Raw genomic sequence first — 24,193 nt, forward strand, 5'->3', positions numbered from 1 at the left:
TTCTCTTCTTTTCTGTTGGAAAATTAATCCAACAAAACAAAAATCAGAACAAGAAAAAAAGGGCAATATGACTGGAAAACATTACTAATTATTAATTTAGTTTCAAAGCAGTTGTATATTTTCATAATTTTAATAAAAACACTTGGATTGTAATTCAAGAAAAACTAGTTACCCTTGCATAAAGGCTCTGAGGATCGGTAGCTGAACCCCGGCCTGCTCTAGGTTTTCCATTCTGACTAGTAGAAGCAGATTTCTTCGAATTTGATGCCCTGCGACCTCCATTAATCTCTTGTGATTCATTTGAGTCATCCTCTGAGCTATATGTGCTTGAGCTATGAGCATTTAATTCACCATCACCTTCCTCGTCATTGCTGTTGATTCCTTTCTTTTGGGACCTCTTTGATTGTGAGTTCTTAGCTCTCTTTGATGTCTGAGAAAGAAAACAATAATTCAAATTAGCACATGGTTTGAGCTTCAAATGGCAAGAATAATGGTCTTTATGATTATTAATTATCAGGCTATACACTTTTGGAATTACGTGCTAGTTCATGGCAGTATAAAAAATTGTTTCAGGGAGCTTGTAACTATTTAGCATAGGTAGTACAACAAATAACAATTTCCATTCTATTGAGGACATGAATAAAAGTTGCACTCTTATGCGTACCGGCATAGATGAGCGAGTTTTCTTCTTGGAAAAAACAGTTGAAGTCTCATCCTTGTCATCTTCACCCGAGCTTAGCTTTCTCTTGTTCTCTATTGCCTTCTCTTCACTGCTCGGCTCCTCATTCAAAGAAATCATTTGTTTCTCAAAGTTATTACCTAAACCGATTTCGAGGGAGGAATTCACAATTGCATCCTCATTGATCAATGGCATAGCATGCGGATCGTTCAAATAGTAACCTTCGTAACTAGAACTCAAATTAAAAAAACTACTAGCACTAGCACTAGAACTCGACCCGGCAGCAACACTTAGCTGAGGCCAATAGTTTGAGCTATAGTTATTGCTAACATTGGATGAATCATAATTGGAATCGGAGTAGTGGCTCGGCCAAAACATAGTCGTCCTTTGCTCTGCTTCACTTGAGAAATATTGGGGCGCGAGCAATTGAGCCATTACTTCAGAATCCTCTAACGAGACTGATGGATCGAATGACCCCCAGGCTGCCTCAGCGACCGTGCCTTCATTCTCCATTTTTGCGACTAGAGCTGATCTTTAATGGAGATCAAGTCTCTATGTTATGGATTCTTAGATGAGTAGTACTTTCTTTGAATGGCTTATGTGAGCAGTGCTAAGGAAGGAGTATATATACGGAGTTACATACAATATAGCGGTTTAATTACAAGGAGAATATTGGGTGTATTATTTGATTTTTGACTAGTATTTTTTTATATTTTTAATGGTTGGTGGAAAATTAAACAGCTAAAAATCCAGTTGTGGAAGGTTACAACTCAGCGCAAGAATGAACTTGGCCAATCATGCAATTAAATAACTATTAAAAATGAGAAACCCGATTTGGTTGAAAGGGAGACATAATTTTCTGATGATTTTGTCTGGTACCTTTTTTTTGTTATGTGACGCAATTAATCAAAGTTTAAGAGTCCAAAAAGCATTAATGGATTATTGAGGTTCATAAGCTATGATTGAGAGAAGGATATGGTAAATATTAAAGGGTAGATAAGATGAGTGTTTAGTAAGAGGAGAGAGAGGTGTATATGTCAATTGGTAGAACGTGGGAGTGGTGCTGTTGTTACATTATTTGAAGTCTGGTTTTTATAATCATGGCAGATTGGAATAAAATACATGTCAGTTAGGAAAATAATAATTTAATTTACGGACGAGTGGTCCTTCAAAATTTTGTACTGTTTGTGGTTTGGTCCCTTAAATTGGATTTTTTTGTTAAAATGTCGTCCTGAATTTGTTGCATCTTTTCATGATAGGCTTTGGTTAATTAGTATACGCGTGGATATACAAAAAAAATACAAGCCCATCATAATTAGAAACTAAAGTGTCTAATTAAACCGAATTTTCGGCCAAACTATTCTCTTTTCTTCTTTCCAAGTATCCTTCCTGCTATTCCATTTATTTTGTGAAATATCCAACAGACTATTGAAGGCACTATTAATTCCCTGTCACAATTCCACATACACACATCAGTATCCTCTGCATTAACTCAGATTTTGAGTTAATGCATCTCGATCGTCTGATTAGAATCCGGATTAATCCGGTTCAAAGTGAAAAGCACGGATCTCACGAATTGTCCGACTAGAATCCGGATCAATTCAGTTCGAAGTGAAACTTAATAATCTGGCCCTTTAATAGTCGTGCAAACACGAATCACACGATCCTGATTTATTATGGTATTAACTCAAAATCTGAGTTAATACAGACGAATTTCAGACGATACAAATTCCTCTTTCAGCTGGAATGGACTTCTATTCCATTACTCCGATTCAAGAGATATATGGCTTTTATTTTTATTTTTTTAATTTCTTCTAGGAGATCGATTTAGCTGGACTATAAGATGGATAAATTCAATATCACCTAACATTAAAATATTTGTCGTACATCTATTTGACTTAATTTCAAGAAGGCAAACTCATTAGTTAATTAGCTCCGCAGCTCCAAATAGTCTAAGGAATTATGACAATGCTAATTGTGCCATAATAGCACCCGTAAATACATTCTTATTTTCTTTTTTGGTATACAAATAAGCATCTAAAATTTTCTTTTTGTTAATTAATTTTCTTGTATCTGTATAAATTTAGTGAACAATAATACAATCCATGTAATAATGTTTCGCACTTAAGTTTTGTTGAACTCGTACAATTTCGGTTTAAAACCCATAACCATTATCACACATCCGTATTATTTAGGGTACAACAACCTGCGAAGTATATTTATCAAAACATATACATAAATCAATAAATCTTTTATATTTTTATATGTATTATCAATAACATTATTATATTTTAATCACATCTCAATATTTCTTACAAATGTACGAGAAGACGGCTTACAAATGTCTTTCTCAAGACCTCACAACGTTGTAGAGTTTTCAACACTGGATACACCTAATATTTCTTACAATATTTATCTTACATAACATGATAAGCGATGTTAGAAAAGTACCTCCCCCATATCAATTTCAAATAATCCAAACCCTCTCTTATATGTGGTCATGCTGTCAGAACAATCCAAAAACATCTCTCGACATTCATATAATAAACATGAAAATGTCAAAAGAGAGATGAGAAATAATAATAATAATAATAATAATAATAATAATAATAATAATAATAATATAATCTCCTCGTGTAGAAATTTTCACAATAAGAGTTGGAGGTCAAGCCACCCAACACATTTCAAATCCCTATGTATTAATATATAGGATTTTCCTACTATGTAGGTTTCGAACCCATGATCTCCTATATAGAAGCCATGCGCCTTTGCCACTAAATCAAATGCAAGTTCTTACAAGATTATTGAACTTGCAATCAATTCATATTCATAATTAAATAATTGCAACTTGATATTAACAATTCTTTTTTTTGAATAAAGGTTGGAGGTCAAGTCATCAAATTATTTAATACCTTTGTAATACAAAAAAAGATTTCTCCCATTTGAGTTTCGAACCCATGATCTCTCATATAGAGACCATGTGCCTCTGCCACTAGACCAAATGCTAGTTCTTAATGTTAACAATTCAATTTATATTTATATATATGAATACACATGATCAATCACAATATTTAATCGAATATCAACATATATACATGACTTAAATTCATATTATCAGGTCTAGTAACACAGACACATGTGTCTAAACTTGTACCATTTATAAAGAACTAGTTAATAGTTATATAATATTTCACATTCAAATACACTCGGAATTCATATGAATAATCAAAGTTATCATTATCCCATATGATAATGGCACATGCAGACGGTAGATGCTAAATAATAGTTACTGTAATTTTCATCAATAATCGGTTTAAAAAATCATTGAGAACCATTCACCTCATGCGCATATATAGGATCTGAACCAAATTAAGTCTAGTCATGATTCCAAACTTTATAGATCTCAACACAAACATTTCATTGGTGACTTCCAATCATAATCCAAAAAAGGAGATAATATAAAACAACAAACTTTACGTCATGATAGGTCAGCAATATTATATATAATCTAATTATAATTTGATTGAATTATGTACATAATGCACCAATTCAAAATATGTAAACAATTAATCATTCAACATGACAAATAAATAACAATTTAATTCTTAAAAATGAAATTTCAATCAAGTACAATAACTCTGCACCTGTTAATGTAGGCAGAAAGATGAGCTCGTAAGCAATCTGCTACTTTAAAAAATCCCGTCTCGTCTATCTCTTTCAATTCAAAATATGTAAACAATTAAGCATTCAACATGACAAATGAATAACAATTTAATTCTTAAAAATGAAATTTCAATCAAGTTCAATAACTCTGCACCTGTTAATGTAGGCAGAAAGATGAGCTCGTAAGCAATCTGCTACTTTAAAAAATCCTGTCTCGTCTATCTCTTTCATAATTACCTCGGATAGCAACACTTTATAATAACTTCCAATTAAATATATTCCAAAACCTTTTTTTATTTTTTATTTTTCTCTCGTTTCTCTCGTTTCTCACTATTTTCTCTTATTTTCTTCTCTTTTTATGTTTCTCTCTGTTTGAGTTCTTTTTGAAGACGAAAGATGAGTCTTCTGTTTTTTCTTCTCTTCCATTAGGTTTCTTTTCCATTTTTATTTTCCTTCCACCATCGGCAAAGTATGAGAGAAATCTATTTTAATAAAGGGTTAATGAGATGAGGTGTTTCACCCATTATGGGACGCGTGGCCTTGGTGCCACATTTTGGTCTTTTCCTTTGTATTATTTATTTATTTTTTTTGGTTTCTTTATTTTAATTTTGAAGTTTACATTTCTATATTTTGCGCCTTTATTAAATTTTCAGATTTTGCAAATCAGCCCTAAAAATATTATTGAATCAAAGTTATAAATATTCTGGTGTTCTAATTATAATGTATCTATATCATTTACATTTCCGATTTCCCAATTATTTCATAAAATCTGCTCATACTTATATTTGTTCATTAATTAGATGCTACTTATTTTATTGAAAAACTCATTTAAACATTTTTTTTCCCAATTATTAGCTCCTATACGTATTTGTCATAATGTTACAACCATATATCTAATTGAGCACAAAATTGAACCATTTGATAATACGTATTTGTCTTTTCAAAGATAGTTGACATGTATTTACTTAGTTGAATGACAAGCTTTACAACTAACTTTTCAACATTTCACTTTATCTGAAAAATTTAGAAGATAGATTAATTTGAAAATGGTCCAAAGATGATACCTTTACAGTACACTCTTTTTATAAATGACTTGAATATGGGGGTATTCCTAATAAGCAATACAATTTGGAAATAACATATTCCTCTTAAGATTAAAATATTTTTATGGTTAGTAAGAAGAAATAAAATTCTTACTAAGATTAATTTGATAGCTAAGGATAGCAGGGTGATCTTATTTGTGTTTTTTTTTGTGATGAGATTGAAAGCACAGAACATTTGTTTCTTCATTGTTCTTATGTTAAAATAACATGGAACTGGATTGTTGCATTCAATAATTTTACTTTTAACTGTGATACTTTAGATGAATTATAGATGATTGATGCTGTTATCCCTTTAAAAGATAGATTATTAGTAGAAATGTTAAGAGGTGCTATCTTATGGACAATTTGGTTGGAATAAAACAAAATTTGTTTTAATAAAATTATTCTTTAACCACTTTTTGGTGTCAATCTAGAGCTAATGATTCCCTTCTTAAATTTAGTCTAATGATGCCTTATGATGTTAAGGACCTAGCATAAATGTTAATGGAAGAGGAAGCCAGCAGTCCAGACACAACTCGGGTGGTGGATCTTCTTCTATCAATAGGCAGGAAGGATTCCATAGAGGAAACCAATTTGCAGGATTCTGGAGCTGGCAACCACCAAAATCAAATGTTTGGAGAAGAACAGAGTGAAGAAGATCAAGTTAATTGGAAAGAATTAGCTTGATTATTAGTGCTTTACTTGATTTGTTTTGTGTGTGGATTTTCTAAGTTAGTTTTGTGTGTGGATTTGTTTGTTTTACTGGTATTTTAGATACAGTTAGTTTTTGTGCTTTTCATACTAGTATCATTTTGTAATATTTGTAATCCTCTCTGTGTTTGATATTAGTACCTCTTTTAAGTACTATGTCATGCATTTTAGTTTCTATATGAAACCGGTGGATATCTCCACTACTTTTCAAGAAAAATATAAATGTCAATATTTGTAAGATCAGGGGGTTTTAGAAAAAAAATATGCTTGAAAAAAAATAAGGACATATGAAACGTAATATAGTAGTTCAAGCGACCAGATTTATTCTATCCATCTTAAATTTTTTAGGAATAAATGTTTAATTGCATATAAATTACGAATCCTATATCAACATATATAATGTCCTAATAAAATAATTAGAGATAAAAAAGTATCGTTGATTACGATCGTGGCGAGGGGTTCTAATCATAGTGAACCGCTAGAAAAAAAGTGAGGAATTAATTATTGAGGACATGGAATCTGATTCTTTGCCTCCCTTTGTCAGTGCACACCAAACCAATGTTTCATTGACCTACCAACTATTGAGATTTGTTACAATCCCTGTCAGAAACAAAAAACGGCCCTTTTCATGCGCGTATCTTATAATTAATTAGCTTGGAATTAATCTTTCTCAGTGTATATGCATGCACAAATATATATATATATACATGCAACTTCTAGTTAACAACCATGCTGATATATCTTTTCCATATTAGTAATATATCCATGTGATCTTGATCATGTGCGTATGAAATGGATATGGTTTAAGGGGCCGCTTTGTCGGAACAAATAGCACAAAAAAGGGAATTAAGATAATTATGCACGACTCAAATGCCTTATCATGAACTAATTGGATCTGCATTTGTTGTTATTCCTGATCACATAGTTGTACTAATTAAAAAATTGGATAGCTTGATTTGTGATGGATGGATTAGATTTCACATCCGGCTTTTAGTTAAAAACTACTCTATTTTTTTTAGTAAAAATTGAAAATCAAGTCATCTAACTATTTGATATCCTTACTTTTACAATAAATGATTTTCTTCATTCGAATTTTGAATTCATGACTTTTCACATCAATGATTATGTGTCTCAAGTGTTTTTTATATTTTAATAAAAAAATAAAAACTTTTCTATAGAAGATATCTCAAGCTTCAAATTATATATATGACTTTTATGGTAATATGAACATATTGTTTTTAAAAATATATATAACTACCGATCTTATAGAAAAAAAAAATGGCGTCGTGGTCAATTTACATTCATTCCTCGTTATCTATGCATGTCTAGAAAAATCTTGAAACATTGAGCTTATTCTTTCAATTAAGTTGGGAACTCCGTGTTTGGATAGTGATTACGGGGCAGAGGTAAACAATGTTTTCAAAATGTAGGTGTACTTTTTTTATTATTTTGAAAATATAGTATATTTATTATGATTATTTTTGTAAAAATTTTTTTTCGGATTGTTTGGTTGAGCAAAAATAAGAAGATTAATAAAAGAAATATTTTTCGTAATTTTTTTAATTTTTTATAGGTTAAAAAAAATCATTTATTTCAATGTCCAAAACTAAATCATGATTTAGTGATTTTTATACTAAAAAATAAAGAAAACTTTCATAATTAATTTATTATAGGCTCAAAAGAATTATATTATTCTTTTCATACTCTTCGGTCTAACTAATTTTAAAATTGTCTAAACTAAACTAAACCAACAATTAAACCATTTTGTAAAAAATAAACCAAACCAATCTATTTAACCGGAAATCGAACCATTTAATCCGTAATCCCTCGATTCAGTTTAAATAAAAGATTAACGGCTCCGATACATTCTTGAATAATAAAAAATGAAGCACACGCACTAGTAGTTCTCTGGGCTGTCGGTGCCAGATTGCCCAAGGTTTTGGCCCATTCAATTGCTATGATTCGGTCCGTCAAAATAATAATAATAATTATTATTATTATTATTATAAGCGGATAATCAGATTGGGTACACCTAATGTTGTAATAATACCCGTTAAGGGTATACCCTACCCTGCCCGCCCGTGCCCGCCGCCCGGGGTACCTGTGCCCGAGCTCGGGTATGAGTCGGGTACTAGGGTACGCGGGTACGGGCAAAAAACGGACCGGACCGGTTTTTTTGGACAAATACCCGACCATACCTGTACCCGATACTCGATACCCGATACCCGATACCCGATACCCGTATTTAATTCAAAATTCAAAAACCCAAATTCAAATTTCATTTCCCACCCCACCTGGTGCCATCCCATCCGGACCCGACTGGCCGGACCCACCCGGACCGGATCGGACCCACCGGATGGGATGTTTTTTTTTTTTTTTTTTTCTTCTTCTGTTATTCTTTAAAAATTTAAAATTAAAATTTTTATCCCTCCAATCAAAATTTCTTTAAATACCCCTCTTCCTCCCTTCATTTTCACATCTCCATCTCAATTCTCATTCTCTCAATCTCTTAATCTAAATGTCACACCCCAAATCCCGCGGGGGTCTGACAGCCTGCCGCGTGTATAAATCAAGCGTCACATATACACGCAAGGCAGTGGATCTTTTATATGCATTGCCAATATCCTCATTTGCTGCGTCCGGGTAATAAACCTGAAAATAATCGGGAGGGTGGGGGTGAGAATAAATCCTCAGTGCGAAATTTGCCACAGTTTAGATTATTGGACTTGCAATCAAACTCTATATTCAAAAATGAAACCCAAACAATAACAGTTCAAACAGATATATATTCATAAACATAAATAACAGAATGCCAATGCACGACAACAGTTAAATCAACCTGCAACACAGTTTACGGAATTTCCAAGATGAATTTCAAACACAACATATATTTTGGCTTAACTCGATTCATAACTCAGTTCATTAGGGCTGGTAGCAACCACAGATGTTCTTTCGAGCTGAACCGTTATCAAACCCACATCTGTAGGGTTACAGACGCCTACAGATGGCCAACCAAGCTGGACCCTTTATCAGACACCCATCTGCAATTGCTGCTTGGCTTAACCATTTCCTAAGGTCCGGTTACAAGTCACCAATACAGGTCAACTTGACAAATGCAATCACACGGAATCAAAGTTACCTATACAGGTCAACTTTGCTAAATCTCAAGCAAATATATCACAGCCACACATACAGGTCAGCCTCGCACAATTCATTACACATGGTCAACGGATAGGTCACCGTCACCCTATCCAGCCACCTTAACAGGTCGGTCTGGCAAATCCATAACAGGTCAAACGCATAAGTCAGCAGCGTCACCCTATCCAGCCACCTCAACAGGTCGGTCTGGCAAATTCTAACAGGTCAAACGCATAAGTCAGCAGCGTCACCCTATCCAGCCACCTAAACAGGTCGGCCTGGCAAATTCATAAACACCGGTCAACGGATAGGTCACCGTTACCTTATCCAGCCACCTAAACAGGTCGGCCTGGAAGATTCATTCACACCAAGAACAATTAATAGAACTAATCAAATAATAACCATACGAACATGCCAATCAACCTTAACTAAACAATTCAATCATTCTCATTTATGCAAGAATCAATATGCAGCATGAATTCCAAAATATGCAACAATTAATCATTCAACATGACAAACGAATAAACAGTTTAATTCCTGAAAATAAAGTATCAAACAAGTCCAAGAATCCCGCACCTTATTATGACGAGCGTACCGCTTAATTTAAAGATCAGGCGTCTCGAATTGCCTCGCGAAATCTGGCTCGATTGAGCCTACACCTATATTATACGATTTCTTGGTTTAGTTCGGTTACATTCTCAAAACTTAAATTCCAAAAGTCGTCTTTCAATTCGTCAATTCTTTTATACCTTTCGGCTCATTTATAATCATTTTAATTCAAGTCCAATTCCAAATTTACATATACACATCATGTCATATTCATTTCAATATTTCAAGGCTTATGAAATTACAAGCCCAATTCACCTTACTTATCCAATTAAACACTCAAAGGCCCAATTTACGGATCAATTATTTATTTCCAATTCAATTTAATTAAAGACCCATAATTTAGTAAAGGTTTAAGCCTCCTATTTAAAATTTACAATTCATTTCAAGTTCATTATAACTATTTTCACTTTCAAATCCCATGTATAAAATTCTCATGCATGTCTTACATTTTAATCCCATGGCCTACTTATTTAATTTATTTACATTTTTGGTCCCCGTCAAGTCAAGGTCTGGTACATAACAATTCAGCACCATTTACCGGGAAAATCAACAACCCGAGCAAAGGTGTAATTAACTATAATTCCCTTTACAAAATCCTAACTACAATTCTCTTTAATTCATACAAGCACTATGGTCATATATTTTACAATTCCGACCATTAATAAAAATCATTTTCCAATATAACCCCTTATATTTAATTTATACGAGAAATTCGATTGAGTCGGGAAAATCAACAACCCGTACTCGAAACTTAACAAATTCACATCCTACGACATTAATCAATTCATTAATACACACAATTCACGAATTTTAGAAATTAACCGCAAGAGGAAATGTCGAAAGAAAGTGGCATGTTCCGAGGGTTTCGCCGTGCCTTGTGGCCACCAAAATTGAATCAACCACCACAGATTTAGAGTCTCCAACCACCATATTAGCACCAAGGGACACCCGATTAGCACCCGCAAGCAATAAGGAAGGACCCCCAATTTCTAGGGTTTCGGGTTTCTCACGAAATTAGCGGCAACCGTGAAGAATAGAAGGAGATTAGTTCACGGGTCAGAGAGAGAGAGAGGAGAGAAGGGTTTTCGTGGTGGTGGCGGGGATCAGCGAGCGAGGAGGGGTGGTGGTGCGGAGGGGCAGGGAAGGCAGAACCGAGAGAGAGGGGGCGGTGCTGGTGGGGCTCACGGTGAGAGAGAGAGAGAGGAGGTGAGGGTGGTGGCTGGTGCGGCTCGCCGGCGACGGGAGGGGGCGGAGGGGCGGAGCCCTCCCTGTTTTCTTCTTTGGCGTAGAAGAGAGGAGAGGGGACGGAAAACAGGGAGGGGCTGTCACGGGTAGGAGGGAAGGGGAGAAAGAGAGAAAAGGGGAAGGGGTTGGATTAAATGGGACTGCTTTAAGATTCGTGCTGGGTCAAGATGAAAGGTTGATAAAATTCCAACTTTAAATTGTAGCATTTAAGATCCGTGCTAGATGAATCAAATGGTCTAAACAATTCAGAATTTAACATTGTTTCTTTATATTGGTTTTAAAGTCTGTTTCTTTTATAAATTCGAATCGAAGTGTCGTAAAATTTTGCAATTATTTTCGTATGAATATTTTGTACTTTTATTTCTCTATTCTAATATTCAAATCATTTGGTATTAATTGTACATCTCTATTTATATATATATATTTATTTGATTAAACTCCTATAATTCATTAATAAACAAGATTTATAAATTTCATAATTTATGTGTACAAATAATTCGTATTGTTATATTTTAAATCTAGAGTTCAACTAGGTCAATTACTTAACGAGTCAATTTATTTCCTTTTCTAAAATTCCATGAACTCGTAACAAATTTTTCTAAGTTATGAATTTACCGAATAGTCACAATTTATCTATAGTGCTATATTTTATTTTATGTTTAACTCTAACTTTTAATATACATAATTTCATACTTCCTTTATATTTCGAAATTTTAGTTTCGTTTTAGTCGGTCAGAAGTTTTCTGAACGATCGTTTAAATTAATTAAACTTTTTATTTAAACCAAATGATTGATTAAGAATTTTAATCATGTTTTAAAATTTCAGAATGTAACACTAAATTTCTATTATTCTCAAATTTTAAATTTATTGTTAAAAAAATATATAGTTGTACATTTAATTCCTTCTACAAATACGCAAACAAAATTACGAAGGTATCGAAATTACGAAGTTCGGGACCTCCCGCAAGATTTTTCCGCGAGATTTAAAGGTTATATTTATTTCATGTTAGATTAATTTATTTTTGTAGAGTAAATTTAGTTTATGTAGATTTATTGGATGTTAAGTAATTAGATATTTAGATTTGTTAGATTTGTTAAATTTGTTAAGTAATTAGATTTGTTAGATTTATTGAATATGTTAGATTTATTTAGTTTATGTTAGATTTGTTAGATGTAAAGTAATTAAATTTGTTTTGATGCTAGATTTTATTTTTGAAATTCGGATTTATTTTTCATAGGTTTAAAAAATATGTTATATTTATTTTTGAAAATATGTTAAGTAATTAGATTTGTTTTGAATAGGTTAGATTTATTTTCTGTTTTTAAAATTTTGTTTTTTTTATTTCTGTTTTTTAATTTCTGTTTTTTAGATTTATTCTTGAAAATGTTAGATTTACTTTTAAATATGTTAGATTTATTTTCTGTTTTTTAAATTTTGTTTTATTTTTATTTTTGTTTTTTAATTTATGTTTTTTAATTTATGTTTTTTAGATTTATTTTTGTAAATGTTAGATTTATTTTGAATAGGTTAGATTTATTTTTAAAAATGTTAGATTTATTTTGAATAGGTTAGATTTATTTTTGTAAATGTTAAATTTATTTTTAAATATGTTAGATTTATTCTTGAAAATGTTAGATTTACTTTTAAATATGTTAGATTTATTTTCTGTTTTTTAAATTTTGTTTTTTAAATTTTGTTTTTTTTTTATTTCTGTTTTTTAATTTCTGTTTTTTAAATTCTGTTTTTTAATTTCTGTTTTTTTGATTTATTTTTGTAAATGTTAGATTTGTTTTGAATAGGTTAGATTTTTTTTAAAAAATGTTAGATTTATTTTGAATAGGTTAGATTTATTTTTGTAAATGTTAGATTTACTTTTAAATATGTTAGATTTAATTTTAAAAATGTTAGATTTATTTTTAAATAGATTAGATTTATTTTCTGTTTTTAAAATTTTGTTTTTAAAATTTTGTTTTTTTATTTCTGTTTTTTTATTTCTGTTTTTTAATTTCTGTTTTTTAGATTTATTCTTGAAAATGTTAGATTTACGTTTAAATATGTTAGATTTATTTTCTGTTTTTAAAATTTTGTTTTTAAAATTTTGTTTTTTTATTTCTGTTTTTTAATTTCTGTTTTTTAAATTCTGTTTTTTAATTTCTGTTTTTTAGATTTATTTTTGTAAATGTTAGATTTCTTTTGAATAGGTTAGATTTATTTTTAAAAATGTTAGATTTATTTTGAATAGGTTAGATTTATTTTTGTAAATGTTAGATTTATTCTTGAAAATGTTAGATTTACTTTTAAATATGTTAGATTTAATTTCTGTTTTTTAAATTCTGTTTTTTTTTCTGTTTTTTAATTTCTGTTTTTTAAATTCTGTTTTTTAATTTCTGTTTTTTAGATTTATTTTTGTAAATGTTAGATTTCTTTTGAATAGGTTAGATTTATTTTTAAAAATGTTAGATTTATTTTGAACAGGTTAGATTTATTTTTAAATAGGTTAGATATAATTTTGAAAATGTTAGATTTATTTTTAAATAGATTAGATTTATTTTTTTGAATAGGTTTAAAATATGACAACTCCTCATCGTGACTCGGATGAGGATTTTGCCTCGAGATTGTCGGCCTCACTTTTTGGCCCCGATATGCCACGATCTAATTATCCACAAAATTATCCGCCTAATTATCTTGATAGTTCTTCCTCCCAAATGCCACCACCTAATTATCCACTAAATTATCCACAAGATTATCAAAGAAGGGACCAAATGCTCCAAACAAATTATCAACAACCCCCACAAATGAGTGCACCGCCACCATATTATACTTCAAACGATCCAAACGTATTCATTCCACAAGAATCACTTCAACCGACACCACCGTATACATATGGAGGCATGGGCTCTTCTTCTGTAGCATCGAGTCAATCACTGACACTGCCCCTACAGGAGGTACTCCTTCGACAGCGACGTATTTGCCGTGCCAGTGTCAACGGTCCCTTCTGAAAGTTGTTTTAGTTCGGCGAACAGGATCCTCTCCGATAAACGCAGTAAGTTGGGTCCACATGTTTTTGAGCGCAGACAACATGTGCCTGAAGCATCATCATCCGAAGTCGACACTGAAGAAAGCGGTACCGAGGCGCGGCACTAGGCTAATTCGGATTCAGACGGTGCAGAAGAGAGCAGAGAATGGTATAGGAATGAGAACTTCTAGATAGAGGTGCTACTTTTACCCGATTACCCGGATCCGATCCGGATCCGACCCGGAACCGACCCGGATCCGATTAATTTGGATAGGGTATGGTTTAAAAAATATAACCGATTAAATTATGGGTATGGATACAAAATTAATAATTTAATATCCGACCCGGAACCGATACTGTAATGGGTAGGATATGGGTATCATTTAATTATCCAACCCATAACCGGACCCGACCCGATACCCGTATAAATACCCGATAAAATATATATTAATAACTCTGCATCAAGTTTTTGTGTTAGATAATATATTTCAGCTGAGCTATAATTTGATAAAACTTAACCAAATTTATGCTACTGTTTTACACTACCCTTTAATTACATCCTTAACTAGCCCTTTAATTACGCCCTTTAATTTTTGTTCTATATTATACACATGTGACACATGACATATGATTGTCAAATTTATTCTTCCATAACCAACTTATTTTATACCTTTTTTCTTCTATTACATTCAATTCATAGATTTTTTTGAATTATAGAAAAGAAAATCATCATCTCTAATATTTTACTTTCTAAAAATTATATCTCCATCCTCCTGAATTCAAAAGCTATTAACAAAAAACTGAATTCAATATTTTTTGTTACACCATGAGTACTCCAAACAATCAACAACTAACTAATAATTTAGAGTTATTATTTTTATTTTGCTATGTAGCATGATATATTTTATTATTTATAAACATGATTAATAGTACAATTTTTATTTTGCAGTAGTTTTTAATTTATATTGTAATGATTTATTATATGAGATGTTTAAGAAATTATAATTATATTTAAATGTAAATAATTTCTCGAATACTTTGGAGTTGTGACCTATACCCGCTATGGATCCAGAACCGTCCCGTATCCGAACCGGACCCGATAATCCACAAACAAGTTACGGATATCTATCTACCCGGAACCGAAAGACTGGACCCGAAATATCTACTGGTAGATAGGTATCCGGATCCGGACCCGACCCGATTTGAAACAAATAAGTATATGGATCGAAATTTGGACCCGAACACTTTTAGGGTCCGGGTCCAAATATAAAAGTACCCGGACCCGACCCGACCCGATAGCACCTCTACTTCTAGATAGGTAGTGTCGGTATAAATTTCTAACCTCTTTTAATCTTTATGGTTATTTTTTAAATTATAAATTTTCTAAACATTTCAATTAGTTTTTAAATTATTCATTTTAATGAAGAATTACTAACAAAAAAAAAAGTTAGAACTCCGCCTATGTTATTTTACATAGCCGGTCTCAAGCCCGGAATAAAGGAGGAGGGTAACTTTTATTTTTTATTCTATTGTTTTAAAATAATTCATAATTATTTTTAAAGTAATTGATTTAAGATTTTTAATTTATATTTTATTGTTTTAAAGTAATTGATTTAAGATATTTTTTATTTATATTCTATTTAACCTATTGAAAATAAATGAACGTTTAGAAAATATATTATCAATTTAAAATGTAAACTAAAAATTTCGAGATATAAATAAATTATGAAACTATATAATTAGAATGAGAATTTGAAAATAAAATGACTCGTGTAAAGAAATAAATAAATACATTTGTACTTAGCCGAATAAACATATAAATTTTGGCAAGAATAATTTATATATGAGTAGGGTTAAAATGCCCCATTGTTTTTTGCCCCAACCATGCCCCATCTCTATATCTTCGTTTACAAAGTTCAAATAGTCGATCCGAACCGTTCATCTTGTTCTACATATTAAAATGTGCTTAGAGACCAAATTTTATATTTTTTGAAATTTTTTTACTATTTTTTTAGATAGGTACAAAATCACCGTTTTTTGATGGTCCAGATGTAGTGATTTTGTACCTATCTAAAAAAACAGTAAAAAAATTCCAAAAAATATAAAATTTGGTCTCTAATTACATTTTAATATGTAGAACAAGATGAACGGTTCAGATCGACTATTTAAACTTTGTAAACGAAGATATAGAGATGGGGCATGGTTGGGGCAAAAAACAATGGGGCATTTTAACCCCACTCTTTATATATATAAGTTACAAATTTTATTTATTTAGGAATTATAAAGATGTGACTTGATAATTTTATGTATATATATATACACACACTATTTGATATTGAACTATTCAGATTTTAAAAGTCGAATTATAAACACGTAATAACATTTATACGACACTGTTAAAAAAAAAAAGAAAAAAAAAGAAAAAAAAAGAAAAAAAAAAGAAAAAAAAAAACAGACCGGACCGGACCTACCCGAGTCATTTTATGTATATATATATACACTAATACACACTATTTGATATTGAAGTATTGAACTATTCAGATTGTTAAAAAAAACAGAAAAAAAACCCGGACCGGACCTACCCGGACCGCCCTACCCGTCAAGGGTACAACGGGCACGGGTATAGGACGGGTAGGGTATGTTTTTCAAAAAAAAAATACCCGAGATACCCGTGCCCGTATACCCTAGTACCCGTCATACCTGTGCCCGAGGCGTGCCCGTGCCCGGGTATACCCGGACCGCCCGTCCCAACACTAGGTACACCCATGTCGGGAATAGTAGCAATTCCATCTCACAAATAAATAAAATTTGTCCTCTTTGATAGTTTAAACTAAAGTACTTTTTTTTTTGTTTTCTCACAAATAGCTAATTTTATTTATTATTTAATATATATTAGAGTTTAAACCAGCCTCATTTTTCATTTTTTTGGATTATTATGTATTTTTATTTGTTTTGATCAAGAGACGGAATATCATACATTTTATTTATTTATTGCAAATTTAAAATACGATAGTGTAAAGATGCATATAATAATATATATAAAAGAATTACGATTCACTTAGACTCTTGATTTGCGCATGAAAAAAGGATTTAATATTTAATTTCCGAATTTAAAACTGGGCACATTACTATTCTCTCTCCGGGTATAGAGTCGGCACCTGATTTGTATATGTTAAACGATTTTTTTGTTTTTTTTTGTTTTTTTTTTTGTTTTGAGGGGGAATCGAACTCTCGGCTTTTGAGTACAACAACTCTAGAACATTTTTCTACCCAATTGTGCTACCTCCCCTTTTATATGTTAAACAATTTTAACTGGCGACATAATGATTAATATTCTCACACATACAATTTCAATCTCAGTTGAACAAACTCTCACAAATGGCAGAATTGGGGGCAATTCATTCTAATTTTGACTTGGTCAACTGCCTCAAGAGAGAAGACGGGGTCAGAACGGGCAAAGCGGATGATGCATCGGGCAGAGAAATTAAAAGGAACGAGTCGCTGCAAGTGGGACCTCTACATATTTAAACGGAATTCGACTGTTGAAGCGCTTATTAAGGAATTGAGTCAATGGGAAGCGGAGCCCACACTGTTAGCACTAGAGAAGACTAAAACCGATTTTTTTATTTATATTAAAAAATAATATAAAATTTAAAAAATAACCAAACCGCTGTTGTATTTCCAAAACTACCCAAATCAAAATATTTTTTTTCCGGTTTTAGCACCAATTACTGGAGCTCATTCATACACGTACGGTTACTTAAAATAGAACCTTGTACAATTGTTTCTAGTTGTACGTACAATTGCTTAATAAAAACAAATCGTGTATGAATGTTGGAGCACATTCATACACAATTTTATTTTAATTAATGTGTATGAATGTATGTTGGAGTTCATTTTCGAATGCGTGTCTTCTTGCTTAACACGCACACATAGTTAATGAAAATTTCTCTCATTTGTGTATGATGTGCTATGTATGATTAGCATTTTAGTAGTAGTGAGACCTATAATTTTTTTTTTATCATATATATATTAATTTTTTTTAAAGATTTCTAATGATTCAGCTGTGCTCTCAGAAAATATTAAAATGCGTGTTTGTAGTCTAGTAATTTACAATTTCTCTTTAAAGGTTGTGGAGATTTCATGAATTGTCAAATTTTATTACCACATATTATATATTTTTAATGTTTCAGTCTCAATTCAAATCTTTTAGTTCTGCCTCTGTGGGTGCCCGTATGAGGTTAAACTTATGTGTAAGAAAAATAATTATTATCTCGCCAGTTAAAAGTTTGTTGGTCATAAAAGGGAATTGTTCTGATAGAAGAAGCTGACTTAACCAATAAATTAGCTGAGCCAAGTTCCCCAGGATACCACCTGTTTCAATAAATACTTTAGATATATATATAGTTCTCATTGTAATTAACTAAGTCAACAAATATAAGATACTTGTTTATTATATAGAAGGCAGCAGGCGTTAGCTGCTTTAATTATCATTCTTAAACAAGGTATATGATACTTAACTGTTTTCCTTAGAATGAACCCATGACTCTTTATTTTGTTCAGGAAAGTCAATAAATCAGCTAGCAGCATATATTAGAGTAGAATTAGGATGTTCCTAAGTTCATCAAGTTTCTTTGTGAATTCAATTTTAAAATTTATTGAATTGGTTTCAATTGACGAATCCGACTGTTGAAACTCATCTACCTTATGAGTGATGCATCTACATGTAAAAAAAAAAAAACTTTCGAATTAATTTAGTATAAAGTCAAGCGGTCAAAATTAAAAGGTTCATCAATTAATTTTAATGCATTCATTTTTTTTGAATATTTTTTTTTACCTTGACTCTATACTAAATTAATTCGAAAGTTTAAAATTTTTGTACGTAGACGCATCACATGTAAAGTAGATGGATTTCAACGGTTCGGATTCATCATCATTTGCAAGCAATCCGATAGATTTTAGAATTGAGTTTGATGAACTTAGAAACAACCTAGTTCTACTGGCATATATTATCTTAAATAAGCTAAGTATCCATAAATAACCAAATTCCATGAATACTCTGTAGCTTAAGTTACTAATTTTTTTAGTCCCAGGAATTTGCATTTTTTTTTCTTCGATACAAGTATTTGATAAGTGAGGCTATGTTAATTAGTTTGCAAAGTGGGGGATGGACTCATGTTATAAACTAATATCTTTCATTTTAAAGTTTAAATAGTCAATTTGAATTGCCAGATATGATCTTCATGTAATAATACAGTCGAAGACCGGTTTTCTTTTAAAGATTTTTTTCACTATTTTCTTACATAGACTAAAAATCAGGTGATTTCCTACTTATTTTAAAAATAGTAAAAGAAGAATCTAAAAAAATATAAAATTTGCTCTCCAGTACATTTTTATATAAATCATGTTGACGGTTCAGATCGACTGTTTGGACTTCAAAAATCAAAGTATGGATTCCTAATACGGATCAATGTGCACTTTGCAAAGTACCATAGCCTCAGTCAAAGGATTTTTGTTAACTTCAATATATTTTTTTTAAAATGCCTTTTACCAAAATTGAACATTCATTTTCGATAGAAAGAGGAAAATTTTCACCATTTATATACTAAACTTGAGATTATAAAGAGCTTTGAGCCCATAATATGTTGGTGTCTCGAAGGGAACAATTAATATTGTTATGCAAATATTTTTGTTTATATACACGTAACAAATTAATTTTCTAGAAGCCAATATTGTGCAGTGAGTGACAAACAAAACTTAAAAATAAAAATAAATAACATTGACGAAACTGATAAGAAAATAGCTAGAATATATAAGATTTATGTTACCCCTCAATTGTTGTATTTAATTTAACTAAACTATTCAGCTTTTTCCAGTTCTTTCTTCTTCTTTTATTGTATGAGATGAGACATAAATTAAAATCCAGTATGGAAACTGAACTTTGACATATTACCTTTCATATAAAAGACAATTAACTATTGAGCTTTTAATTTCTTTGTTCAATAAAATTCCTAATTAATACAAGTGGTTCAATCCATTCTCAAACATTTTACCAATTCAATTGATTTTTAAACTTTTAAGATCGATCTTGTTAGATCATTTTATTAAATAATTCATGTAAACATTTGGTAGTGAGTGACGTACGGTATAAAGAAAAAGAACAAGAAAAAAATAAATATGTGTGAAACTTGAATAACATTGCATATATACTTGTTATTCTTTTGTTCAATAGAAATTCCTTAATTGATGCACTTGGTTCAATCAATCTCAACATTTGATATTGATTCAATTTAAATATTTTATTAATTAGTTTGTGCACATCTGTAGGGAGGGACAACAATACAAAAATAAAATAATATGCGTGAAACTGATAAAAAAAAATTAGATGGGGTGGCATATTGGATAACTCATGCATACAAGAAGTTTGATTTTAGTTTCTCAATTGTCCCAATTTTTTTTATTTGAGAAAAGTAAAATTTTAGAAAAATCTCTAAAAATATATATAAAAAAAAGTTTAAGATTATGTATAGGTGAAAACGGATCGGATAGTGATAAAACCACATCCTCATTTTTTTTTTTTTTTTTACATATACAGATTGGATCGGATATCTGCCGATATATACATAAATATTTTTATAATATATATTAAGATTCCGGCCATAATCGTTTTTTTTTGGTATGAACAAAAACTGTGCTTATATATGCACCATATTATTGCTCTCAACCAAATTTGTATGTTTAAGGTAGTTGACTGATTAGTAATTACTCCTCGCATACATATAAAACACATTTAAGAGGATGCACATGCAATTAATTGGAAGCGTGGAGGAGTGAAAAAGGCAAACCATGTACATGCAAATTCTCATTCAATTAAGCTTTAACTAACAATTAATGAAATGCCAATACACGATACTTTAAACTGCAAAAATGTAAAGTACACGAGCATGTTACGTTTGCCAAGTCAACTAATTAAACTGCAGTATTTCTCTTTTAGCTATAAATATGGGCATTTCGATACATGATCAAACCATCCAAACCGAAACCCTAATTATTAGGGTTAATTTCAACGAAATAAGCTAGGTAGCTAGCTCAAAGTTCCAATCGAGAGGCTGTAAAGCCGCAATGGCACGGTTGCACCTGATTATCTTGGTCGCAACTTTCCTACTTACAGCGGCTGCAACGACTTTTGCACAGCCTAACGATACAAAGAAACCGAAGGGTGTGAAGTGCCCGAACGGTGGCCCGAAGGTAGCCATCATTTGCAGAGGTGCCGAAGGTGTTTGCCCAAATAGATGTCCTCAATCATGTTCCATGGATTGCGGGAAATCTTGCCAACCTGTTTGTGGTGAGTATATATATATGTCTACGGTGCATGCATTAGTTTGTTGAAAAGAGAAGAAAAAAAAAAATAGAAACTTAATTAATTTTTCAGTGATAAGAAAAATGCTTGCTACCATTTTTGTCTCTTTGAATGAGGTCCACATGCATTCATAAGTTAAAGCAAATTACCCAGTTCGGAATAGTCTTATTAATTAATTACTATAAATAGAAGGCTGTTTTTTCCTTGATCAATGACCAATTGATCATACCAAATTACCAATATACCATCCAGCATATCCTAATCATTAATAAGGTATCACTCAATCAAGTTAGACACTGTTGCAAGGTCCAAAACCGCAATGGTAAAGTAACACTTAGTACTGCTACTTACTGCATTTCTCCATACCGTTGCATGGTGATCCAGAGCCATCATCTCCACCACCACCATCACCTAGGCAAAGCCCGCCGCCGCCACTAAGGCAGAGTCCGCCGCCACCAAGGAAGAGTCCGCCGCCACCAAGGCAGAGTCCGCCGCCACCAAGGAAGAGTCCGCCGCCACCGCCCACCCAGAGCTCCCCGCCACCGCCCGTCCTGAGCTCCCCGCCACCGCCCGTCCAGAGCTCCCCGCCACCGCCCACCCAGAGCTCCCCGCCACCGCCCGTCCTGAGCTCCCCGCCACCGCCCGTCCTGAGCTCCCCGCCACTGCCCGTCCTGAGTTCCCCGCCACCGCCCAGCCAGAGCTCCCCGCCACCGCCACAAACACCAAAGAAGGTACAGTGTTCAACCGGCAAAGATGTAACCATTTACTGCAGAGGTGTTCAAGCTTTCTGCCCATCAAGATGTCCTCAATCATGCACCATGGAGTGCAAGTCTACATGCAAGCCTATCTGTGGTACGTACATTTATGCATGCAAGACAACAAAGAAAAAAAGAAGCAGCAGAATGATGATGGTACCATTGATTGGTTATTGTCCATTATTTAGTGCATGTATATTAGTTAGTTTACTTGCACGTACCTCTGATGTGTAATTGGAGCGATGTGAGCAAATGCCAAACAATTTGTAGTTTAGAACACAAGCAGAGTACGTACTGCGCATAGTGGCTTAGTGCATACTATGCATATAAAAGAAAATGGTTTTGTGATCACATGCTCGAGTTTGCTATTGATCATAACAGTGACAAATGAATTATTCGGGTTCAATTCGGTAGAGTCAAAAAAATTTTATTCGAAAATAATTTGGATATAATTCGGAAATAATTTGGTCCCACAAGGTAGAAAAAAAAATTCGTATTTTATTCGCAAATAATTCATAAAATTTGTTTTATTCACGAATAATTTAGTAAAAATTCGGTCAACTGAATAATTTTCCGTTCGATTTGGAAACCCCAAAAAAATGTTTTATTGAATAACACAAATATTTTTATTATGCTACTAACCACTTACATATAATGAGCATTATTTGAGCTAGCAATTAATGATATCTTAATTGTTTCTAACAAAATTGTAGTGTGCGACAAGCCTGGTGCATGTGGTGATCCGCGTTTCATCGGTGGTGATGGCAACTCTTTCTACTTTCATGGCCGTAAGGATCGTGATTTTTGCATCGTTTCAGACTCTGATCTACACATCAATGCACACTTCATCGGCAAGCGAAGTCCTTCCATGACCCGTGACTTTACTTGGATTCAAGCGATCGCAGTCCTCTTTGGTGAACACCGTCTCTACATTGGGGCAAGGAAGACTGCCACATGGGATGATGAAAGCGACCATCTTGAGATCTCCTTTGATGGAGAGTACGTACACCTGCCAGAAGGCAATGGTGCAGAGTGGAAGTCTCTTTATGTGCCCGCACTGAAAATCACTCGCACGAAAGCCGTTAACACTGTAATGATAGAGCTCAAGGGAAGGTTCAAGATCATCGCAAATGCTGTTCCCATCACCAAAGAGGATTCTCGGATTCACAGCTATGGTGTAACATCGGATGATTCTCTAGCCCACCTAGACCTGGCATTCAAGTTTGACGCACTCACAAGCGACGTTCAAGGTGTGGTTGGCCAAACCTATAGGCCAGATTATGTGAATAGATTTGATGTCAGGACAAAGATGCCAATCTTGGGTGGTGAAAGCAACTACTCAACCTCCGGTTTGTTCTCCACTGACTGTGCCGTCTCACGATTCGGTCGTGTCGGAGGGGCTGTGAAGATAATTTCTGATTTGGTTGATGTCAAGTGTGCTAGTGGCATGGATGGCCCTGGAGTTGTCTGCAAGAAGTGATGGCTCCATGCATGTCTCCCGTAACTAAATAATATCTAAGGGTTAAATTTTAGTAATGGAGAAGTAAAATTTAAATAAATGAAACGATGAGGTCGAGTCAGAGCTCCGTTAATTTGTATACCCTGCAATCCTGCATGGTAACTGTTATCTTTTACGTTAAGTAGCTGTATCGGTTAATAATTAATGTTGTAATGTTTTTCAAGTTTACTTTGTACTCTTGGTACGCTAAAGCAAAAATTAGAGAAAGACCAGCACCTTTTTTTTTTTTTATCCTTTTGTTTTCCCTTCACTTGCGTTTTAGCTGGGGATCTCAACTCAACTTGGTCCAGAATAAGCTGGTCAAACACAAATTGATTTTCTGTGGCGTATGCGGCCAGGAACAGAATCTATAGGCCGAGTATTTTTTGAAAGATATCGCCAAAATGACCCAATTAATTAATTTGCTTGTGTATCA

The 24,193-nt window shown here is 32.7% G+C and overlaps 2 protein-coding genes across 2 annotated transcripts; one reads left to right on the forward strand and one right to left on the reverse strand.

The window, feature by feature from the left end:
* Positions 1–154: 154 nt before the first annotated feature.
* On the reverse strand, positions 155–1,192 carry LOC144559351 (uncharacterized). Its single transcript, XM_078308369.1, has 2 exons — positions 665–1,192; positions 155–430 (listed from the first exon to the last, which is right to left on the reverse strand). The coding sequence occupies exons 1-2, from the start codon at positions 1,190–1,192 to the stop codon at positions 155–157; spliced, it is 804 nt and encodes a 267-aa protein (XP_078164495.1).
* A 20,074-nt stretch (positions 1,193–21,266) lies between these two features.
* Positions 21,267–23,986, forward strand: LOC144559352 (uncharacterized). The gene is made up of 3 exons (XM_078308370.1): positions 21,267–21,489; positions 21,889–22,356; positions 22,973–23,986. Exons 1-3 carry the CDS (start codon positions 21,267–21,269, stop codon positions 23,737–23,739), a joined length of 1,458 nt encoding a protein of 485 aa, XP_078164496.1. The 3' UTR covers positions 23,740–23,986.
* The last annotated feature ends 207 nt before the right edge of the window (positions 23,987–24,193 follow it).

Source organism: Carex rostrata, chromosome 9 (assembly GCF_964058835.1).
Source record: "Carex rostrata chromosome 9, lpCarRost1.2, whole genome shotgun sequence".
Taxonomy (NCBI): Eukaryota; Viridiplantae; Streptophyta; class Magnoliopsida; order Poales; family Cyperaceae; genus Carex; species Carex rostrata.

What these genes read in the sequence shown, in the direction of transcription:
- LOC144559351 (XM_078308369.1), bottom strand. Translation starts at nt 1,192, where the DNA reads ATGGAGAATGAAGGCACGGTCGCTGAGGCAGCCTGGGGGTCATTCGAT. An exon ending in AAACTCGCTCATCTATGCCG is followed by an intron (nt 431 to 664) that starts GTACGCATAAGA and finishes TTTCTTTCTCAG; the next exon opens with ACATCAAAGAGAGCTAAGAA.
- LOC144559352 (XM_078308370.1), top strand. Translation starts at nt 21,267, where the DNA reads ATGGCACGGTTGCACCTGATTATCTTGGTCGCAACTTTCCTACTTACA. An exon ending in ATCTTGCCAACCTGTTTGTG is followed by an intron (nt 21,490 to 21,888) that starts GTGAGTATATAT and finishes ATGGTGATCCAG; the next exon opens with AGCCATCATCTCCACCACCA. An exon ending in TACATGCAAGCCTATCTGTG is followed by an intron (nt 22,357 to 22,972) that starts GTACGTACATTT and finishes ACAAAATTGTAG; the next exon opens with TGTGCGACAAGCCTGGTGCA.